At 52.6% G+C, this 15253-nt stretch overlaps 1 protein-coding gene, 1 long non-coding RNA gene and 2 other non-coding genes across 7 annotated transcripts; 3 read left to right on the top strand and 1 right to left on the bottom strand.

Annotated features, from left to right (window-relative positions):
• The first annotated feature begins 451 nt into the window (after positions 1-451).
• Snhg7 (small nucleolar RNA host gene 7) lies at positions 452-3322 on the top strand. The gene is given in 4 exon segments (NR_202094.1): positions 452-656; positions 988-1042; positions 2269-2324; positions 2716-3322. It is a non-coding gene; the product is annotated as a small nucleolar RNA host gene 7 (long non-coding RNA).
• Positions 1114-1245, top strand: LOC134478804 (small nucleolar RNA SNORA17). Its single transcript, XR_015685145.1, has one exon. It is a non-coding gene; the product is annotated as a small nucleolar RNA SNORA17 (small nucleolar RNA).
• Positions 2389-2519, top strand: LOC120102017 (small nucleolar RNA SNORA43). Its single transcript, XR_015685119.1, has one exon. It is a non-coding gene; the product is annotated as a small nucleolar RNA SNORA43 (small nucleolar RNA).
• Positions 3323-3778: 456 nt separating the features above from the next.
• On the bottom strand, positions 3779-11609 carry Dipk1b (divergent protein kinase domain 1B). 4 transcript variants are annotated; one of them, XM_087652954.1, is made up of 5 exons: positions 11404-11609; positions 7459-7593; positions 5371-5478; positions 5103-5279; positions 3779-4604 (listed from the first exon to the last, which is right to left on the bottom strand). In XM_087652954.1, the coding sequence occupies exons 1-5, from the start codon at positions 11464-11466 to the stop codon at positions 3948-3950; spliced, it is 1140 nt and encodes a 379-aa protein (XP_087509080.1). In that variant the 5' UTR covers positions 11467-11609; the 3' UTR covers positions 3779-3947.
• Positions 11610-15253: the final 3644 nt, after the last annotated feature.

Here is a 15253-nt window from a genome sequence, read left to right as displayed (position 1 = left end):
CACTCCGTAGCTCTTTACTGACTCATCCCCAAAGCTTGCTCGTAAAAGGGACACAAATGGTCACCTCCTTGGCTCCTAAATACTGGTCAGCCAAAGTTTGTCCTCCCTCTTTGTGTGGAAGCTTTGGTATCACTAAGAACTTGGAAAGCAGCGCTGCCCCCACCAAAAACAAAAAAAAACAAAAAACAAAAAACAGGGAGTTTCGTAAGGAGGCGCAGGACTTCATGGGTCGTTTGAAAAGTCTTGTGCGCTTGTCAACACTCGAAATTAGTCTCTCAGATCCACTTGGCAAGGCAATACAGAAGTCCTTGAGCTTCTGGAGGACTGGCCTATGACGCGCCGGCGAGGAACAAAGGGGTCACTAGAGGGCGCTGCACTTGGAGGACAGCGAGAGTCCCTCGCAGGCTGCCGTAGTCGCTTCTATAAAGGACGTGGCGTGGGGCTGCTCGGCCTCTCAGCGGCCATGACGGTGTGGTGTGTAGGTTCCTATCGTTATTGCTTCCGTTGTTGGCCTGGGGCGCCGCGGATGACCCTACATAGCCCTTGGCCGGCCACCGGGAAGATTGCGTCTCGTACTGACGATCGTAACAAAGACGCACCGTGCTTTCCTTCTGAGGGTTTAGTAGCCCTAATACGTGCAGCAGACTAGTCATGTGGTAAGGGGAAGGATAGTTCATGATGTGCCCGAGGGCCGGGTGGACGGCCCCCAGAAGTCCCAGGAGTGAAAGCCGAGGGTCCTGTCTGGGCTAGTACGCGGGAAGCCCTGGGTGGGGCTCTAGAGGGGTGCCCCCTTCCTGTTTAGCGTAATGCCGCAGAGTTGGAGAGACAGGAGAAAGCGGCGCAAATTTATTTGTAGAAAGCCCTAGCAAGGACAACAAACCTGTGGACTCATTGGAGTAGGAATAAAATACAGGCCTGGTGCAGTCTCCCAATGTGATGTTGCCGAGGTGTGTGCAGAATGATCGTTCCCTTCCTTTCCTTCTCTAGGAAGTTTGTCTGCTGAAAGTAAGCGCCCTCCCGGGAGGATGTGTTGAACTTTTGGGTAAGTTGACTTAAAGTTACGAAGTTTCGGATTAACGGTCGTGGTGTGGTACCAGGCACTTGGTTCAAGACCCTGCCCCTAGAGGCGTTGCAGGTGTGGCGGCTGTGTCACATTTGTGTCAGTAGGTGGCGGAGAGGAGAGAGGCTATGTCTACGCTCAGTGTTCTGACCGGTGAACATCTGAATGATTTGTAGCCTGACAATGCTCCCTAAAGCTGGAGGTGGGATTGTCGCCCCCGGTTGATGGCTGGCTTAGGTCATTTGATGGTTCTGCATATACCCAATAGAGGGGCCCGTCTGTAAAGAGAAGTTTCAGATAATTTGGTCTGTTGGAAATCGTGGAACCAGTAACCCTCAAAAGATCCTGGGACACAGTTTGGGTCAAGAGACTGTCTCAAGTAACAACAGTGGATTAGTTAGGGGTTTTTATTGCTGTGAAACGCCATTACCAAGAAGCAAGTTAGGGAGGAAAGGGTTTATTCAGCTTACACTTACACGTTGCTGTTTATTGCCAAAGGAAGCCAAGGCAGGAACCTGGAGGTAGCTGGTGCAGAGACCGTAGGAGTGCTGCTCTGCCTGTACAACTGTTCCAGAAGAGGCCATCAGAGCCTATTATAAACTACCGCGTGGTTGCTGGGAATTGAACTCCGCCTTCAGTGCTCTGAACCACCACTCCAACTCCAATCAAGGGATTGGGCTTTGACCTCTGCCTGGTTTTAAAGGCGTGCTCCGCCACCGACCCAGGAATGGCACCGCCCACAATGGGCTGGTCACTAATTGAGAAAATGCCTTACAGCTGGGCTCACCCGTAGGCATTTCCTAAGCTGAGTCTGATGACTGGAACTTGTTCCAAGTTGGCACAGAAACAGCCAGTATAGCCCCAAAGCTTTCCTTTGAGGAGATGAGTGGAGTTACTAGCTAAAGCTCTGAAGTGCTTGGCCGGCTATGTTGATGTGAGAAGATGGGTTTTCAAACTAGATATCTCCGCTGCTTGCTGGCTGGTGCCAGAAAGGCAGACTGCACGTTCTGTGGCCTTCACAATAGCAGGGCTGGAGTCTCCATCCCTGGTACCACAGGCAAGCGAAACTGATAATGGGGAGGGAAGTAGTGCCTGGTAATAGGTTCATGTTGCACCGTGACTTCAGAATATGGGAGTATAGTGGGACAGCTAACAGTGGTGGTGCAGCGCATGGATTAAGAGGGTCTACATTGTTTTCTTTGATACAGGAAGGTTGGTGACTAAACTCTGCTTGTGCTAACTGCCCAGCAATGACTCAGTTGAGGTAAGAGGTGGGCTGGACCCACTGGAGCGTGCTCAGATGGGATGTACGTGGCTGCCTTGAAGATGCTGTCCTAGAACAGCACCACAGGCCTGGCTCGGCTTTGCCTGTGACATTGGGGCAAAGAGCAAGTGGCTATTTCTACGCTCAGTGTTCAGAAGCCAGTGAGCACTAAGAATGGTTTGTAGCCTGACATTTTGCAGAGCCACAGTGGAATGGCACTGGGGTTTGGCTTTGCTGTTGGCCAGATGCCAAGCCTCTAGGGCTCACCAAAGGGTCACATGGTCAGCATTTTAGCAAGACAGAACTTTGGAGGTGTGTGTGAGTTTTCTAGGAGACCTTCTGAGAAGCTGGGAAAATACAAGAAATTATCCGTCCTTTCTTCATCTTCCAGATCCAGAAGCCAGGAAGAAGGAAGGGGGCCTACTTATTGGCCAAGATGGCTGATCGGGATGAGTGCAGATATGATTTTAGGCCGTGGGCCTGAGGTATGTCCTCTGACCTCACCAGTGTCCTACAGAACTCCCCATATGGCTTTGGGCAGCTCTGAACTTAACTCTGGTAGCCAGCCTATGTCTTAAGTTGTGGACTGGATTTGGGTTGGCCTGGGTTTGACTGGTCTGTGTGTGGTAGTGGCACTGGAGATGGGGAACCTCTAAAACTCAACATCTCTACCTGACTGTACACGGTCTTAAAAGATATAATTATGAGTTGGGGGGGTTGGGGATTTAGCTCAGTGGTAGAGCGCTTGCCTGGCAAGGCCCTGGGTTCAGTCCCCAGCTCCGAAAAAAAAGAAAAAATGAGTTGGGGGGGGTGATAGTGGTCCCTCCCTATAGTTGAAGGCCAGCCTGGTCTACAAAGCAAGTTCCAGGATGGCCAGAACTATTAAACAAATAAACCCTGTCTTGAAAAACTAAGAAGGAGAAAGAGTGATCTAGGAGGGGAACTGGCTGTAGTAGATGCTGTGACATAAATAAACTTGTCAATTTTTACGGCTGGAATCTTCCTTTGCTATTAAGTTTCTTCTCGTCTATCTCCCCTGGAAAATAAAGCATGCCAGAGTGAATGGTAAGATTTGAGGTTTAGTTTGGGCTGGAACTGGCTTTTAACAGGAGCTAAGCTTTCTGCATACTGTGGGCAAACATTTCCCCTAAGCCAGGAGACTGGTGGGAGGGGGGTGAGGCACAAGGACAGCACTACAGAAATGCTGCTCAGCTAAAGTGTCTGGAGCCCAGACTGGGGCTGCTGTTGTGTGCCATAGCAGATATTGCTCCTTGGTAGAGCATGATGCCTGTGGCAGAAATGCATAGGTCCACAGGTTGGGTCCTTGGGATAGTGCAGAATTTCTAGAAAACAAAGGTTAGCATTAAAGACCATGACTTTATGTCCTTTCATTGGTGCCCAGACCAGAGCTCTACAGTCACCCTTCTTAGCAGCTGACCACACTATACCAAGTGTCACATAAGAGCCATTTATTTACATATTCAGAGGAATGGCCCCAGTGGGCCAGCCTCTGACAGGGACTCCTGCTGAGCTGGGATGAGTGGGGAGACTTGATTGCAGAGGGGTAGATAGCCTGTGGGAGTTCCACCCACAGCAGAGCCCAAGTGGCCGGAGCCTGCAGCCTTAAGAGTAGTTGGTGTTGGAGATCTCCCTCCAGAGTAAGGTCTTAAGGTGGCTAAGCACCAGAGAATGGTGAGCCTCAACCTGGCTGGCCAGTCCACTCAGTGTGGTGCATGTGCGAAGCTGTTTGCCCAGCTCCTCATAAAGGTCCGCAGGGGCTCCGGGCAGCAGATAGTCCCTCAGCAGCTCGCACACCTTGGCCAAGTTGGGCTGGATGAGGTCACCCTTGCACTGCCTCATGAGCTTGTCACATGGCGCCCTGCAGTCTCGCCCATAGATGCAGTCAGAGCTCTGCTCACAGTGGCGGCCCTGAAGGAAGCGACGCACAGTGGCCTCTGGGGCCACCTGCTGCAGGTCAGCCATCTTGAAGTCGTAGGTGGCTGTGTACCCCACATTGGCAAGTGTAGTCTCACACATGTAGAAGGTACCATAGGAACCATGGAAGAGCTCCTCTACAAATTCCAACAGGCCAATGGCGATCTTTGCACGCCATGGCCATGCAGGTCCAAACCACTGCTGGAGAGCCCTGTGCAGCACAGATGGTAGAAGGGGGCGCAAGGCAGGCAGCAACACTGCCCCGTGCCAGGAGCCGTGAGGGATGCTCTCAGTAAGGTAGAGGTCCCCGCAGTAGCCCAGCAGCCGGGAAGCATGCTCCTTCTCCTGAAGGGACAACAGCAGCAGGAACTCATTGCGCTGCAGCAGGGCCCACACAGACTTGGCTTCCGCCAGGGATACCCTGCTGTCCTTGTTGAAGTCCGCCATAAGAAGTATCTGGTCAACCAGTGCTGGCAGGGAGGGCAGGTCTCCTAAGTTAGCCTGCCATTTGAGACCAAAAGGAAAGCAGAGAAGCATACCTCAGCTGGAAGAGCACTCTGGTCTAGCCTGGTCTCTAGAAAATCAAGGAGTGCTGCCTGTACCATACACACCAGCTCTTCTCTGAGCTGTGCACACAGGCCACAGCACTAGATTTGACCCTTGTTCCCATCTCCTAGTCCCTACTTTAACTACACTGGATGTGGAGTCCTCAAACTCCTGAGCCCTCACCATGCTGCCAGTTTGTTCCCACAAGCCCTGGGACGATGCTTCCCTGCCTGCCTCCTGCCCAGGTCTTTGTAGACATCCCCTGCTGTGGACTACAGTAAAGGTTTGCCCACTAACCTTCAGGAAGCTGAGGGTCATCTCCCGAAACTCCTTGATGGAGGTGCCCCTGGTGGGCTTGTCAAACAGCACCAGCTCCCGCCTCGGGACTGCATCTGGCCAGGCCTTGGAGTTCAGCGCCTCTTCAATGCCACATTTGATGGTCACCTCTTTGTCTTGCCAGAGCCCACTGTACACCTGGAAGAGGTCACAGAAATATTGCCCTTAGATGCCCAGCATACACAGGCAGCAATCCACGCCAGTCCACCCCCCATGCGCAGCCGCACACCTGCTGGCCTGGGGCTGAAGACAGGCAGGTCCTCCACTCCACCTTCTGCAGCTCACACAGGTCCTGGCAGACAGAGCCCGAGATGATGCCTTTCTGGTACTGGTCACACTGAGGAGACAGGACCAGGGTATGGCTTAGAGCATGGTCACAGCCCTACCCAGCCTAGCCACACTCCTTTAGGAACCCCCAGGAAGGAAAGACAAGCAAAGGGAGGAGGGGAAACCAACAGCAGCACTGACATGGATGGGTCCCTGTCCTGAAGCATGTAGAGGCTGCTGGAAATGGCTTGTCTCCCCAGAGAAGGGTGCCGCCGGACACTGCCATGAGTAAACAGGTAGCCAGGACCACAGGCAGGTTCCCCCTAACAGGATTCTCACTGCAGCCCAGCTGGGTCCTCAGCAGCAGAGCTGTGGTCAGGGTCAGATGAAAGCCACAAGTCCCACACGGGACCCTGATCGTGCCCAATGACTAAGCCTCAGGCTTTCCCCAGTGAGCAGCACCCTTTGGGCACCTAAGCCGCCCATCCCTGGTCCCCCATAGAATGAGGCTGTCCAAGCTCTGGACCCAGCATGGCTGGGAACTCTTGAGGCCGCTCAGGGCACTCCTGAGAATTGTCCACATTCTCTATCCAGCACATTCAAATCCACTCTGACCTCTGTCCTGTTAAGCCTGCCCTGTTGGCTAAGGCAGAAGTAGCCCATGGTAGGGCCAGGCCTTGATGTCTACCTCAGGGTCCATCTGGACTCAGAGCCACCAACCAAGGAGACCCAGTACCTCAAACGGCCTGTCCAATCCTTCAGTTGCTAGTCACTGCCAGGCTTATCTGTCACCATCCCTAAAGAAATGGCATCCAGGGGCCCACAACTGCGGGGGGGGGGGGGGGGGGGTTAACTTCCTGCCAGACTTGCCCCAGGCTATCTCATTAGCCAAAGGTTCAAGGAGAGCCTCTCATCAGATTAAATCAGCACTACCCAGTCCCTAGTCTAAGGGTGAAGAGCCTAGCTCTCACTTGGGTAAATTCCTGGATATACATCACTGGTTGCCATAGAGCCTGGTGTTAGTCAGAGCCAGGCTTGTTGAAAAGGGGGTAAAAAAAAAAAAAAAAAAAAAAAAAGTACCCAATACCACCCCCACCTTCACCAAGAAACTGAGCCAGTCAGAAGCACTGACTCAGCCATGTGACCCACAAAGGCCTGTGTCCTACGGCCACAAGAAACCGGTTCATCAGATAGAGATGGAAACAGGTGGCGTCATCCCGCCACCCTGTGGGCAAGCCCTCCAGTACAGGCCTCTGCCAAGACCCCATCAACACCAGTCATAGGACTCTGGGGGATGGGAGGGCCCTGCTACCCTGGACTCAACAGACGGAGAGGCGAGAGCCTACTAACCCTGTCCAGCGTTCCAAGGTGACAGAAAGGACGGAGTTCAAGAGGAAAAAAGCTTGCCACCAAGTCTAATGGCTTCAGTACTAACCCCAGAATCCACGTACATGTACACGTGTACGTATACACACACACACACACACACACACACACACAAACTGAGGTACGTTCAGCTGTCCTCAGGACTCCTGCTGTTCCCAGTCTCTAAGCCTCAGTTTCTCCATCTGAAGAGTGGGCCAGAGTGGGGATGCACTGAGTAGTTCCCACCTGCTGAAAGCCTGTCTAGGACCTGAGACTACAACCAAGGGGTGAAGAAGGCACTGTCTCCTGTCTGGCTCCCATCACCAATCACAAGGAACAGAGTGGGCACACTCACACAGGCACTATCGTGCAAGCATGTACCCCCACACATGCACTCACAGGACATCCACACTTCAACAACAGCTCCCTAGAGAGGACACAACACACTCCGCCTCACAACCTGCTTTCAGGACTGGCCAGGCAGCCCTCTCCAGGCCATTCTAGTCTCTCTGCAAAACAAGCCATGTTTCAACATTTAAGTTCACCCTGAGAATGTGCAGCAGCCAATTCTCTCCCCTTGACCTCCCAGCCCTCTCTACTCCCCCCACCTCCAAGCCCACCTCCCCACCAAATCTCTGTGGACCCCACGAGCGAGGGTCAGGGCTCAGGGCCCAGGCAGACTTACGATCACCACCTGACAGACGTGCCCTCGGCAGAGCTCTGAATAGGACGAGTAGTGCACATAGACCATCCAGCTGCCCACGAAGATGCCCAGCCAGACCAGCAAGACATACTTGACCCTGAGGCCTGGGAGCCGGCCCTGTGAGAGAGGGACTGGGTGAGGAGGTGCCCATCTGTGGACCCTCTTCACCCACAGCCAAGTGTGGCCTTTGGACCTTTCACAGCCTTTCAACCCAGGTAGCATTCACCACCTCCAGGGCTGAGAGCCGTCCAGCTCAGCACTCAACCATATTGTGCACATGCCAGGGTCTGCAGCCATGGGCTCTCCGTCAGGGACAGGTAGACGGTTCAAAGCGAGGAGAAGCCTAAGCTGAATGGAAATACCTTTTACAGCTGAGCAGCTGAGCCATCAGCCTGAGGCTAGTTCAGCCACTCCACAGACATGACCCTTTTTCCCACTGGTCCCCTTGAGCAGGAAAAGGAATATGAAGGGTCAGGGCCCAACAACCCTCCTGCACCCTGGGAAGCAGTGAAAGACATGGGGTCATGCACCCACAGTCACAGCAAGGGTCAACAGCCAGAATCCATCCACGAGATAGAGACCCCACTCAACCTCAGCAGGAAGTAAGTGAGGCACCTGCCACCCCCGGGATGATGTCACAGAAGGACACCTCCTGTGAGACTCAGTTCCCCAGAGTCCTCAGATGCATAGAGGCAAACGGTGAGTGTCAGGGGCAGGGTGGGCTGTAGGAACAGTCGGGGTGGGAAGGTGAGCCTTCTGTGATGGACCGTGCCAGTGTCTCCACGTGAGTGTCAATGCATACTGCGACATATGTCCAAGTAGAGATGAACAGGATAGGATATTTCAGGCTATGCATTTGGCCACAATTTCTTTTAAAAAGTTGGTGTGTATCAGGTGGTGGTGTCCCCCTACCTTTAGATTCCAGCACTTGGGAGGCAAAGGCAGGCAGATCTCTGTGAGTTCAAGGCTGGCCTAGTCTACAGAGCGAGCTCCAGGTCTACACAGAGAAGCCTTGCCTCAAAACAACAAAAAGCCAGCAGTGGTAGCACATGCCTTTAATCCCAGCACTCAGGAGGCAGAGGCAGATGGATCTCTTGAGTTCGAGGCCAGCCTGCTCTATGGAGTGAGTTCCAGGACAACAAAGGCTACACAGTGAAACCCTGTCTCAAACAAACAAAAAGCTATGTGTGTGGTGGACACACTTCTGTAGTCTTACCAGTGGGGCTCTTATAGGAAGAAACCAGCCTGGTTCCCAGCACCCACTCAGCCATCTGTAACTCCAGTTCCAGGAGACCTAATGCCTCCTTCCAACCTCCTCCAACACCAGACACACTCATGATATACATATATACATTCAGCTAAAATACTCATAAGTCTGAAAAACATTTTTAAGATAGAAACCAGGAAAAAAAAAGAAAAGTGGATAGTCCCAGCTTCACAACTCTTGACGAGGGTGAGCCTAAGACCTTTACTTCTGTGGATGTGCCAGGTCAGCCTGTCAGTCTCACCCCTCCGCCTTGATTTTCCCAGCTGACAGGTAAGAAGAGCACTAGTGGGTAGGAAGAGGTCTGGTCTAGGTGCTAAGGACACTGGCTTCCACCAAGTACTCCAAGCAGTGTCCAAAGTTGACAGCCAGAGACAGCTGGATGCCACCTCCCTCCCCCCTGCCTACCCTGGACAATGGCAGTCCCTTCGGGGAAGGGACTGGGCTTCCAAGTAGCTTGTCACATGGGGCTAGATATCCTTGATCAGCCACAGAGACCAGGCAGCAGAGTGAAAAGGAAGGCCAGACTTGTGGGGCAGCATGTTGGCCTTTCTGCTCAGGTGGGAAAATGTTCTGGGACTCAGAAGCCCAGGAACCACACAGTTCTGAGAGGAAGCCTCCTCAGAAGAGGCAGTGCAGATCCAGGGGAGGGGATCCCCAGCCGCTCCTTCCCTTCCCTTCTCTTTATTGCTTGTCATCTTCCAATGAGAGAGCCACACCAGGAAGCAAATCTTATAAAAGAGATTTATTGGAGGGACCAGGGAGAAGAGGGACAAATCCAGGAGTGGCTGCCTGTGCTCCGGAGAAAACAGATAGCAGGGAACTAGACAAAGCATAATGCTTATATAGGGGGTCTTTGGGGTGGAGCTTTCCAGGGGGAAGATTTCCAGACTGAGAATTGTTAGGATTTCAAGTCCTGGGCTTGGGGCAGCTCAGGGTTTGACTGGTGGGCTTTCCTGGTCAGGGACTGGTGGATGTCCCTATTCAGGGATTGGAAGTCTTTGTTCAGACTTTTCACCTAAGATGAGCATAACCCAGGGAGGGTCCTGTTGAGGGGCTGGAATCACAGTTATGGCAGAGAGGACTCCTGCAGGGACCTGGCCACTTTCCTACCCTGAGGGCTACAAAGTTACAAAGGAAGTCCACCACAGGAAAAGCTTTTCCCTGCCCCTAAGTGGCCTGAATGACCGACACAACAACCCTAGAGTTGGAACTACTACTGAAGTCAAACATTTCCTGTGGCCTCCTGTGTACCAGCGGCCAGAGTCTGAGAAGAGAACCAGCCAGCATCCCACTTTTGGACCTGGGAGTCATGCTGAGCTCAAGTTTAACCCAGTTCCCTCGGGGCTAGAACAAAAGGAACCTCTTCCACAGGAACAATGCTCAGCTCTTCTAGAACATTCTTCCAGAAGGTTCTTCTAGGAGATACCTCCTACTCTGGGGCATGGCTCTGTGGACATCCCCTGGGACCCTCTTGGCCTGGCACTCAGCCGTTCCTTGCGTATTTGTCCAAAACGAAAACAGGAAGACCGAGAAACTGCAGGGGACACTGTTGCTGTGAGCAAAATCAAAGGGTTTCCAGCCACTCCTAGAGCAAAGGGCCAGGACGGGAGACAGCAGGTGACCCAGATGGTTTACCTGGCCTTTGTGTAACCCAGCTCTTCTCCAGGATCCCTGAGCCTTTGCAGATCCTTACCCCAGGGTAGGTCTTACCACAGAGGTACTCAAAAGCTCGCACAGGTTTCTGCTCCTTAGTGGGGTACAGGTTGGCAGGCCCTAGGCCCGTAATTGTCAGGGCTGAACAGTCCAGCTCCAGGGAAGGTGAGAAGGTTGTTACAGGGGTAGTAACTGCACAGTGAACTCTCTGCCCAGGAAACCCAGGCCATGCGCCAGGTGCCCCAGTGTTTCCCAGTCAGGGAAGCTGAGGCAGACACTTAGTGAGTGTCTCTCTGAGCCAGCCCCACTAGGAACTGTCCAAAACTCCTCTCCTGCCACTCCTGGGTCCACCCACTGCTGAGTCAGGGCCTATCTATCCTTCAGTGCTAGGGGTTTGGATACACCCCATCTCCTGGCACAAGAAGGGTCCCCCATACACCTCAGGTCACACCCAACCCAGAACTGAGCATGGATCATAGCACAAGCAAGCTAAGGCCTCTGGAAGAGGGCAGACAAGGGCATCTGGGCCTGGAAGAGCTCTGCATCCAAAAGGCTTCAGTCATCACCCTTTATCTAAAACAGTCTAAGGCAGGCCAGGCCCCGGGACAAAGGCATCCTCCGGCATCCTCAAGCATCCTCCAGCATCCTCGGGACGGCCCTGCAGAGAGACCTCTGCCGGACTGGTGAATACGGGCTCTGAGGACCCGGGCAACCAGAGGCTGGAGCCCAGTGGCCTGACCCCATCACCTCAAAGCATGAGCGGAGGGGCCTCTTCTGCAGATAGGAGCTGGTCCTCCACTGGCCCAAGGTCACCATAGCCCCTAGTTCCAGCTGTCTCAAGGACTGGCCAGGGGCTGGATATGTCCCAAGTTTGCTATCCCGGAATTTTTTTTTTGAAGTAGCAAAGGGAAGAAAGGACTTCGATGCGCCCGCGTGCACCCATCGACCCTCGCTGTCCCACGCCCTGCCCCTCCCCGTGTGGCAGCACCTGGCCGGCTGCCGCTTACCTGCAGGCCCTTGGAGAAAGGGCAGAGGAGCACTAGGTGCACCAAGCGCCGCAGCCGCCGCATGATGGGCTCCGGCCCGGGCTGCGGAAGCCCGCGGCTGGCTCGGCCTCAGCCCCAGCCCGGCCAGGCCCGCAGCGGCCGCCGCTCGCTCTCCATGCGGGCCGCGCGTCCTGGGCCCACGTTTAAGGCGAGGCGCGTGCCTTTCTGAGGACCAACTGAGACGCACGCGCAGGGAGATGGCCGGGAGGAGGGGCGTGCACGCGCGGCAAGATGGACAGGAGGGGCTTCGCGCGTGCGCGCACGAAGACAAACCGGAGGGGCGTGCACGCGCGTGGGAGGACCGGCGCGCGGCCCCACATCTACTCTAGCCCTTCCGCTGGGGACCTCGCCCCCTGCGGTCTCTGCGGACCGCTACAGCAACCCGGACCGAGCACGGAACACCGGGGCAGGGCTGGCGCTGAAGACCTGTAGGGCCCCCGCCTGCGCTTGCGCATTTCTTCCACCTTTTCAAGGGTAAAAGACGTTGATGGATCGGTCCCCATCCCTCTCCGGTATGCACGTGCGGTCAGTCCTGCGGCCACCACCGCTGACTGGGACCAAGGCATAGGGAAGGATCCACAGCCCCCACGGTCAGCAACTTCTCCTGAGAGCCAGTCTTTTCCGATTTCTGCCCATGGACAGACACGCCTCTCTCTGTAACTCTCATTTGGGGTGATTAGGAAGGCAGCAGCTGACCCCTTGGTGAGGGGCTTGTTGAACTTAGCATTTTCATTCCCAGGGAATACGGAGGCTAACCGCCTTCCCCTGTGCCCCAGTGCTGCCCATATATACACTTTGCAAAATGGTGATAAAAGACAGCTTTAGTTTAAAGATGCTAATTACTTCGCAATTACTGAACCAGGCCAGCCTTCTCTTCATAAAAGTGGAGCAAGTGTCCCATGAGCCCTGCTGAAGGGGTTGGATTTATAAACTAGAAAGGCGGAAGAGAGCTGGAGCCAAGAGCAGGTCACAAAACAATTGGAAAATATCAAGTCTGTATCCCAGAAACCAAGAAGAAGCTGGGGCAGAAGGATCGATGTAAGTTCAAGACCAGCCTGGCCTATGTTTCAAATTCCAGGCTAACTAGAAACTCAAAGGGAGACCCTGCCTTGACCCTTCCTTGAGGAAGGAAGGGTGAGAGGGCAGAAGAGAGGGACAGAAGGAAGGAGGGACAGAAGAAACAAGGAAGGAAGGAAAGGAGGGAGAAAAGAAAGAAGGAAGGAGGGGTTGGGGATTTAGCTCAGCGGTAGAGCGCTTGCCTAGCGAGCGCAAGGCCCTGGGTTCCGTCCCCAGCTCCGAGAAAAAAAAAAAAAAAAAAAAAAAAGGAAGGAGGGAGGGAGGAAGAAGAAAAGGAAAGAAGGAAGGAGAGAGAAAGGAAGAAGGGAAACACGCAGGGATTATTTCACGGCAACAATTATAAACGAGCTGCTTAGGCAGTTTGACTATTTTATTGCGTCTTTAATTTTGATTTTGCAGGTCAGATAAACAGTGTAGTTTACGTTTGGTGACAGGGAGGCTGGAGGAATGACTCAGCAGCTAAAAGCACTTATTGTGAAATGATAAGGATTGAAGTTCAAGTTCCAGCATCAGTGTAGCCAGTCGAGCATCCTGCAAACACCTGTAACCCAGGTTACAGGTTGAGGTGAGCCAATCTAGAACGGTTCCTCAGACGCGCTGCCTCACAGCCTAGCTGAAAAACAGCCTGAGGTTCAGGGAGAGACCCTGCCTCAAAGGAGAAGATGGAAAGTGAGAGAAGAAAGCACCCAACACCCACTTCCGGCCTCCATGTGCACACAAAGATGCACCACCCCTCCCCCATGCATGACCCTCACCTTTCCTCACATATAAATAATCAAATCTTGTAATAAAAAAACATGAAGCTTGGTGACAGACTTGTGGCATAGGTAAATATTTTTATATTTCAGTCTGGTCTTCTAGGGGTACAATGGCCATCTGTAATGTCTGTAACACACACCTGTATGTATATGTGTTTGTTGTGTGTGTGTGTGTGTGTGTGTGTGTGTGTGTGTGTGTGTGTGTGTAAGCCAAAGGTCTGTCAGATGTTTTACTCTCTCCACTTTACTTTTTATAAGATTTTGTTTTGTTTTTAAGGGTTTTTTTTTAAGATCTGTTTTTATGTGCGTGTGTGTGTGTGTGTGTGTGTGTGTGTGTGTGTGTGTGTGTGTGTACGCACGTGCACACACGCTCACGCCACACCCTGGAACTGAAGTTACAGATGGTTGTGAGCTGCCATGTAGGTTCTGGGAATTGAACCTGGGTCCTCTGGAAGAGCAGCCAGTGCTCTTCACCACTGAGCTCATAAGATTATTTTATTTTTATTTCATTTGTCTGAGAGTTTTGCCAGAATTTATGTGTATCTTATGTGTACCACATGTGTGCCTGGTGCCCTAGGGGTCAGAAGAGAGCATTGGCTCTCCTGGAACTGGAGTTACAGATGAAAATTGCCACATGGGTACTGAGAACTGAACCCAGGTCCTCTGCAAGAACAAGTGCGCTTAACTGCTGAGCAACCTCTCCAGACTCTTCTTGCTCTCCGGTGTCTCAGGGCACTAGTCCCCGGGTAAACGCTCTCCCCCACACAAACTCTTGGTTCCTGAGAATTGGTTCTTAAGTGGCGATCAGGTAGACTTTGACACAATATCAAGTCCCACATTTTTCTGTGTTGTTTTTGTAAGGCACTCTTATGTAGCTCAGACTGGTCTTAATCTCCCTGTGAGGCCAAGGATGAGCTTGAACTCCTGACCATTCTGCCTCCACTTCCCAATTGCTAGGATTCCAGACCTGCCTACTACACTAGGCCACAAGTGTACACGTCTGGCAAAAAAACTTAAAAGGATAGTCATGAGCCCTCAAGAGCTGAGGATGTCATTCAATAGGTAAAGTGCTAGCCTAGCATAAAGCCTAAATTCCACCCCCAGCTGCATATAAAATGAATACTGAAACACACAGCTGTAATCCCAATATTCCAGATGTAGAGGCAGTAAGATCAGGAGTTCAGAGGCATCCTCAACTACAAGGGGAGTTCAAAGGTAATCTGAGATCTGAGAGGGGAAGGGAAGTACTCAGCGTACAGAGAGTAGAGTCACTGCTACCTCTGTGCCTTGGGTGAAGCCTGTCAGGTTTCCCAACCATAAAGCCCCTGTGTTCCCTTCCCTCTGTGACTGGTAATGATCTCAAAGGTGACTCTGTGACCTTGGGAATGCCCTGTTCCTCCCCTGTGTTCACCTTGTCGCCTGGCATCCACTGGCCCGGTGCTTGAGATTGCTGATTACAGAGTACAGCCTCTGAATCCAATCCGTCCGGTCTGTTCTTCTTTACTTCTTCTATTGTGGTAAATAAGCACAGCAGATATTACCCACATTCCTGTGCTTACCAACTGCCGCCATGTTCTTCATCTCACACTGAAACCATTGCCTTGCCCCACCAAGTCCCTGACAGACACACCCCTGCCCCCTCTCCAAGCCCCTGACGCCCACCCCTCCAGTTTCTCTCTGCTGCTAATACCTTTAAGGACCTCAGAAATAGAGTCCACAACACTGGTTTCTTTTACTGAGCATCTTAACCCCAGGGTTTACGTTGTAGCATGTGTCAGAATTTACTTTTCAAAAATTATTGGCTTTGTTCATTTTATGTGTATTTTGTCTGTGTGCAATGCATGGTTGGTTTCCACAGATGTCAGAAGAAGGCAACAGATCCCCTGAAACTGCAGTTTCAGTTGGTCGTGAAGGACTATGAGGGTTTTGAGAATTGACCTCAGGTCCTTTTGAAGAGCAGCAGTCTCTTGTGGGGG

This window comes from Rattus norvegicus, chromosome 3, assembly GCF_021556685.1.
Source record: "Rattus norvegicus strain SHRSP/BbbUtx chromosome 3, alternate assembly SHRSP_T2T, whole genome shotgun sequence".
NCBI classification, from domain to species: Eukaryota; Metazoa; Chordata; class Mammalia; order Rodentia; family Muridae; genus Rattus; species Rattus norvegicus.
This window is presented reverse-complemented; position numbering and strand designations above follow the sequence as displayed.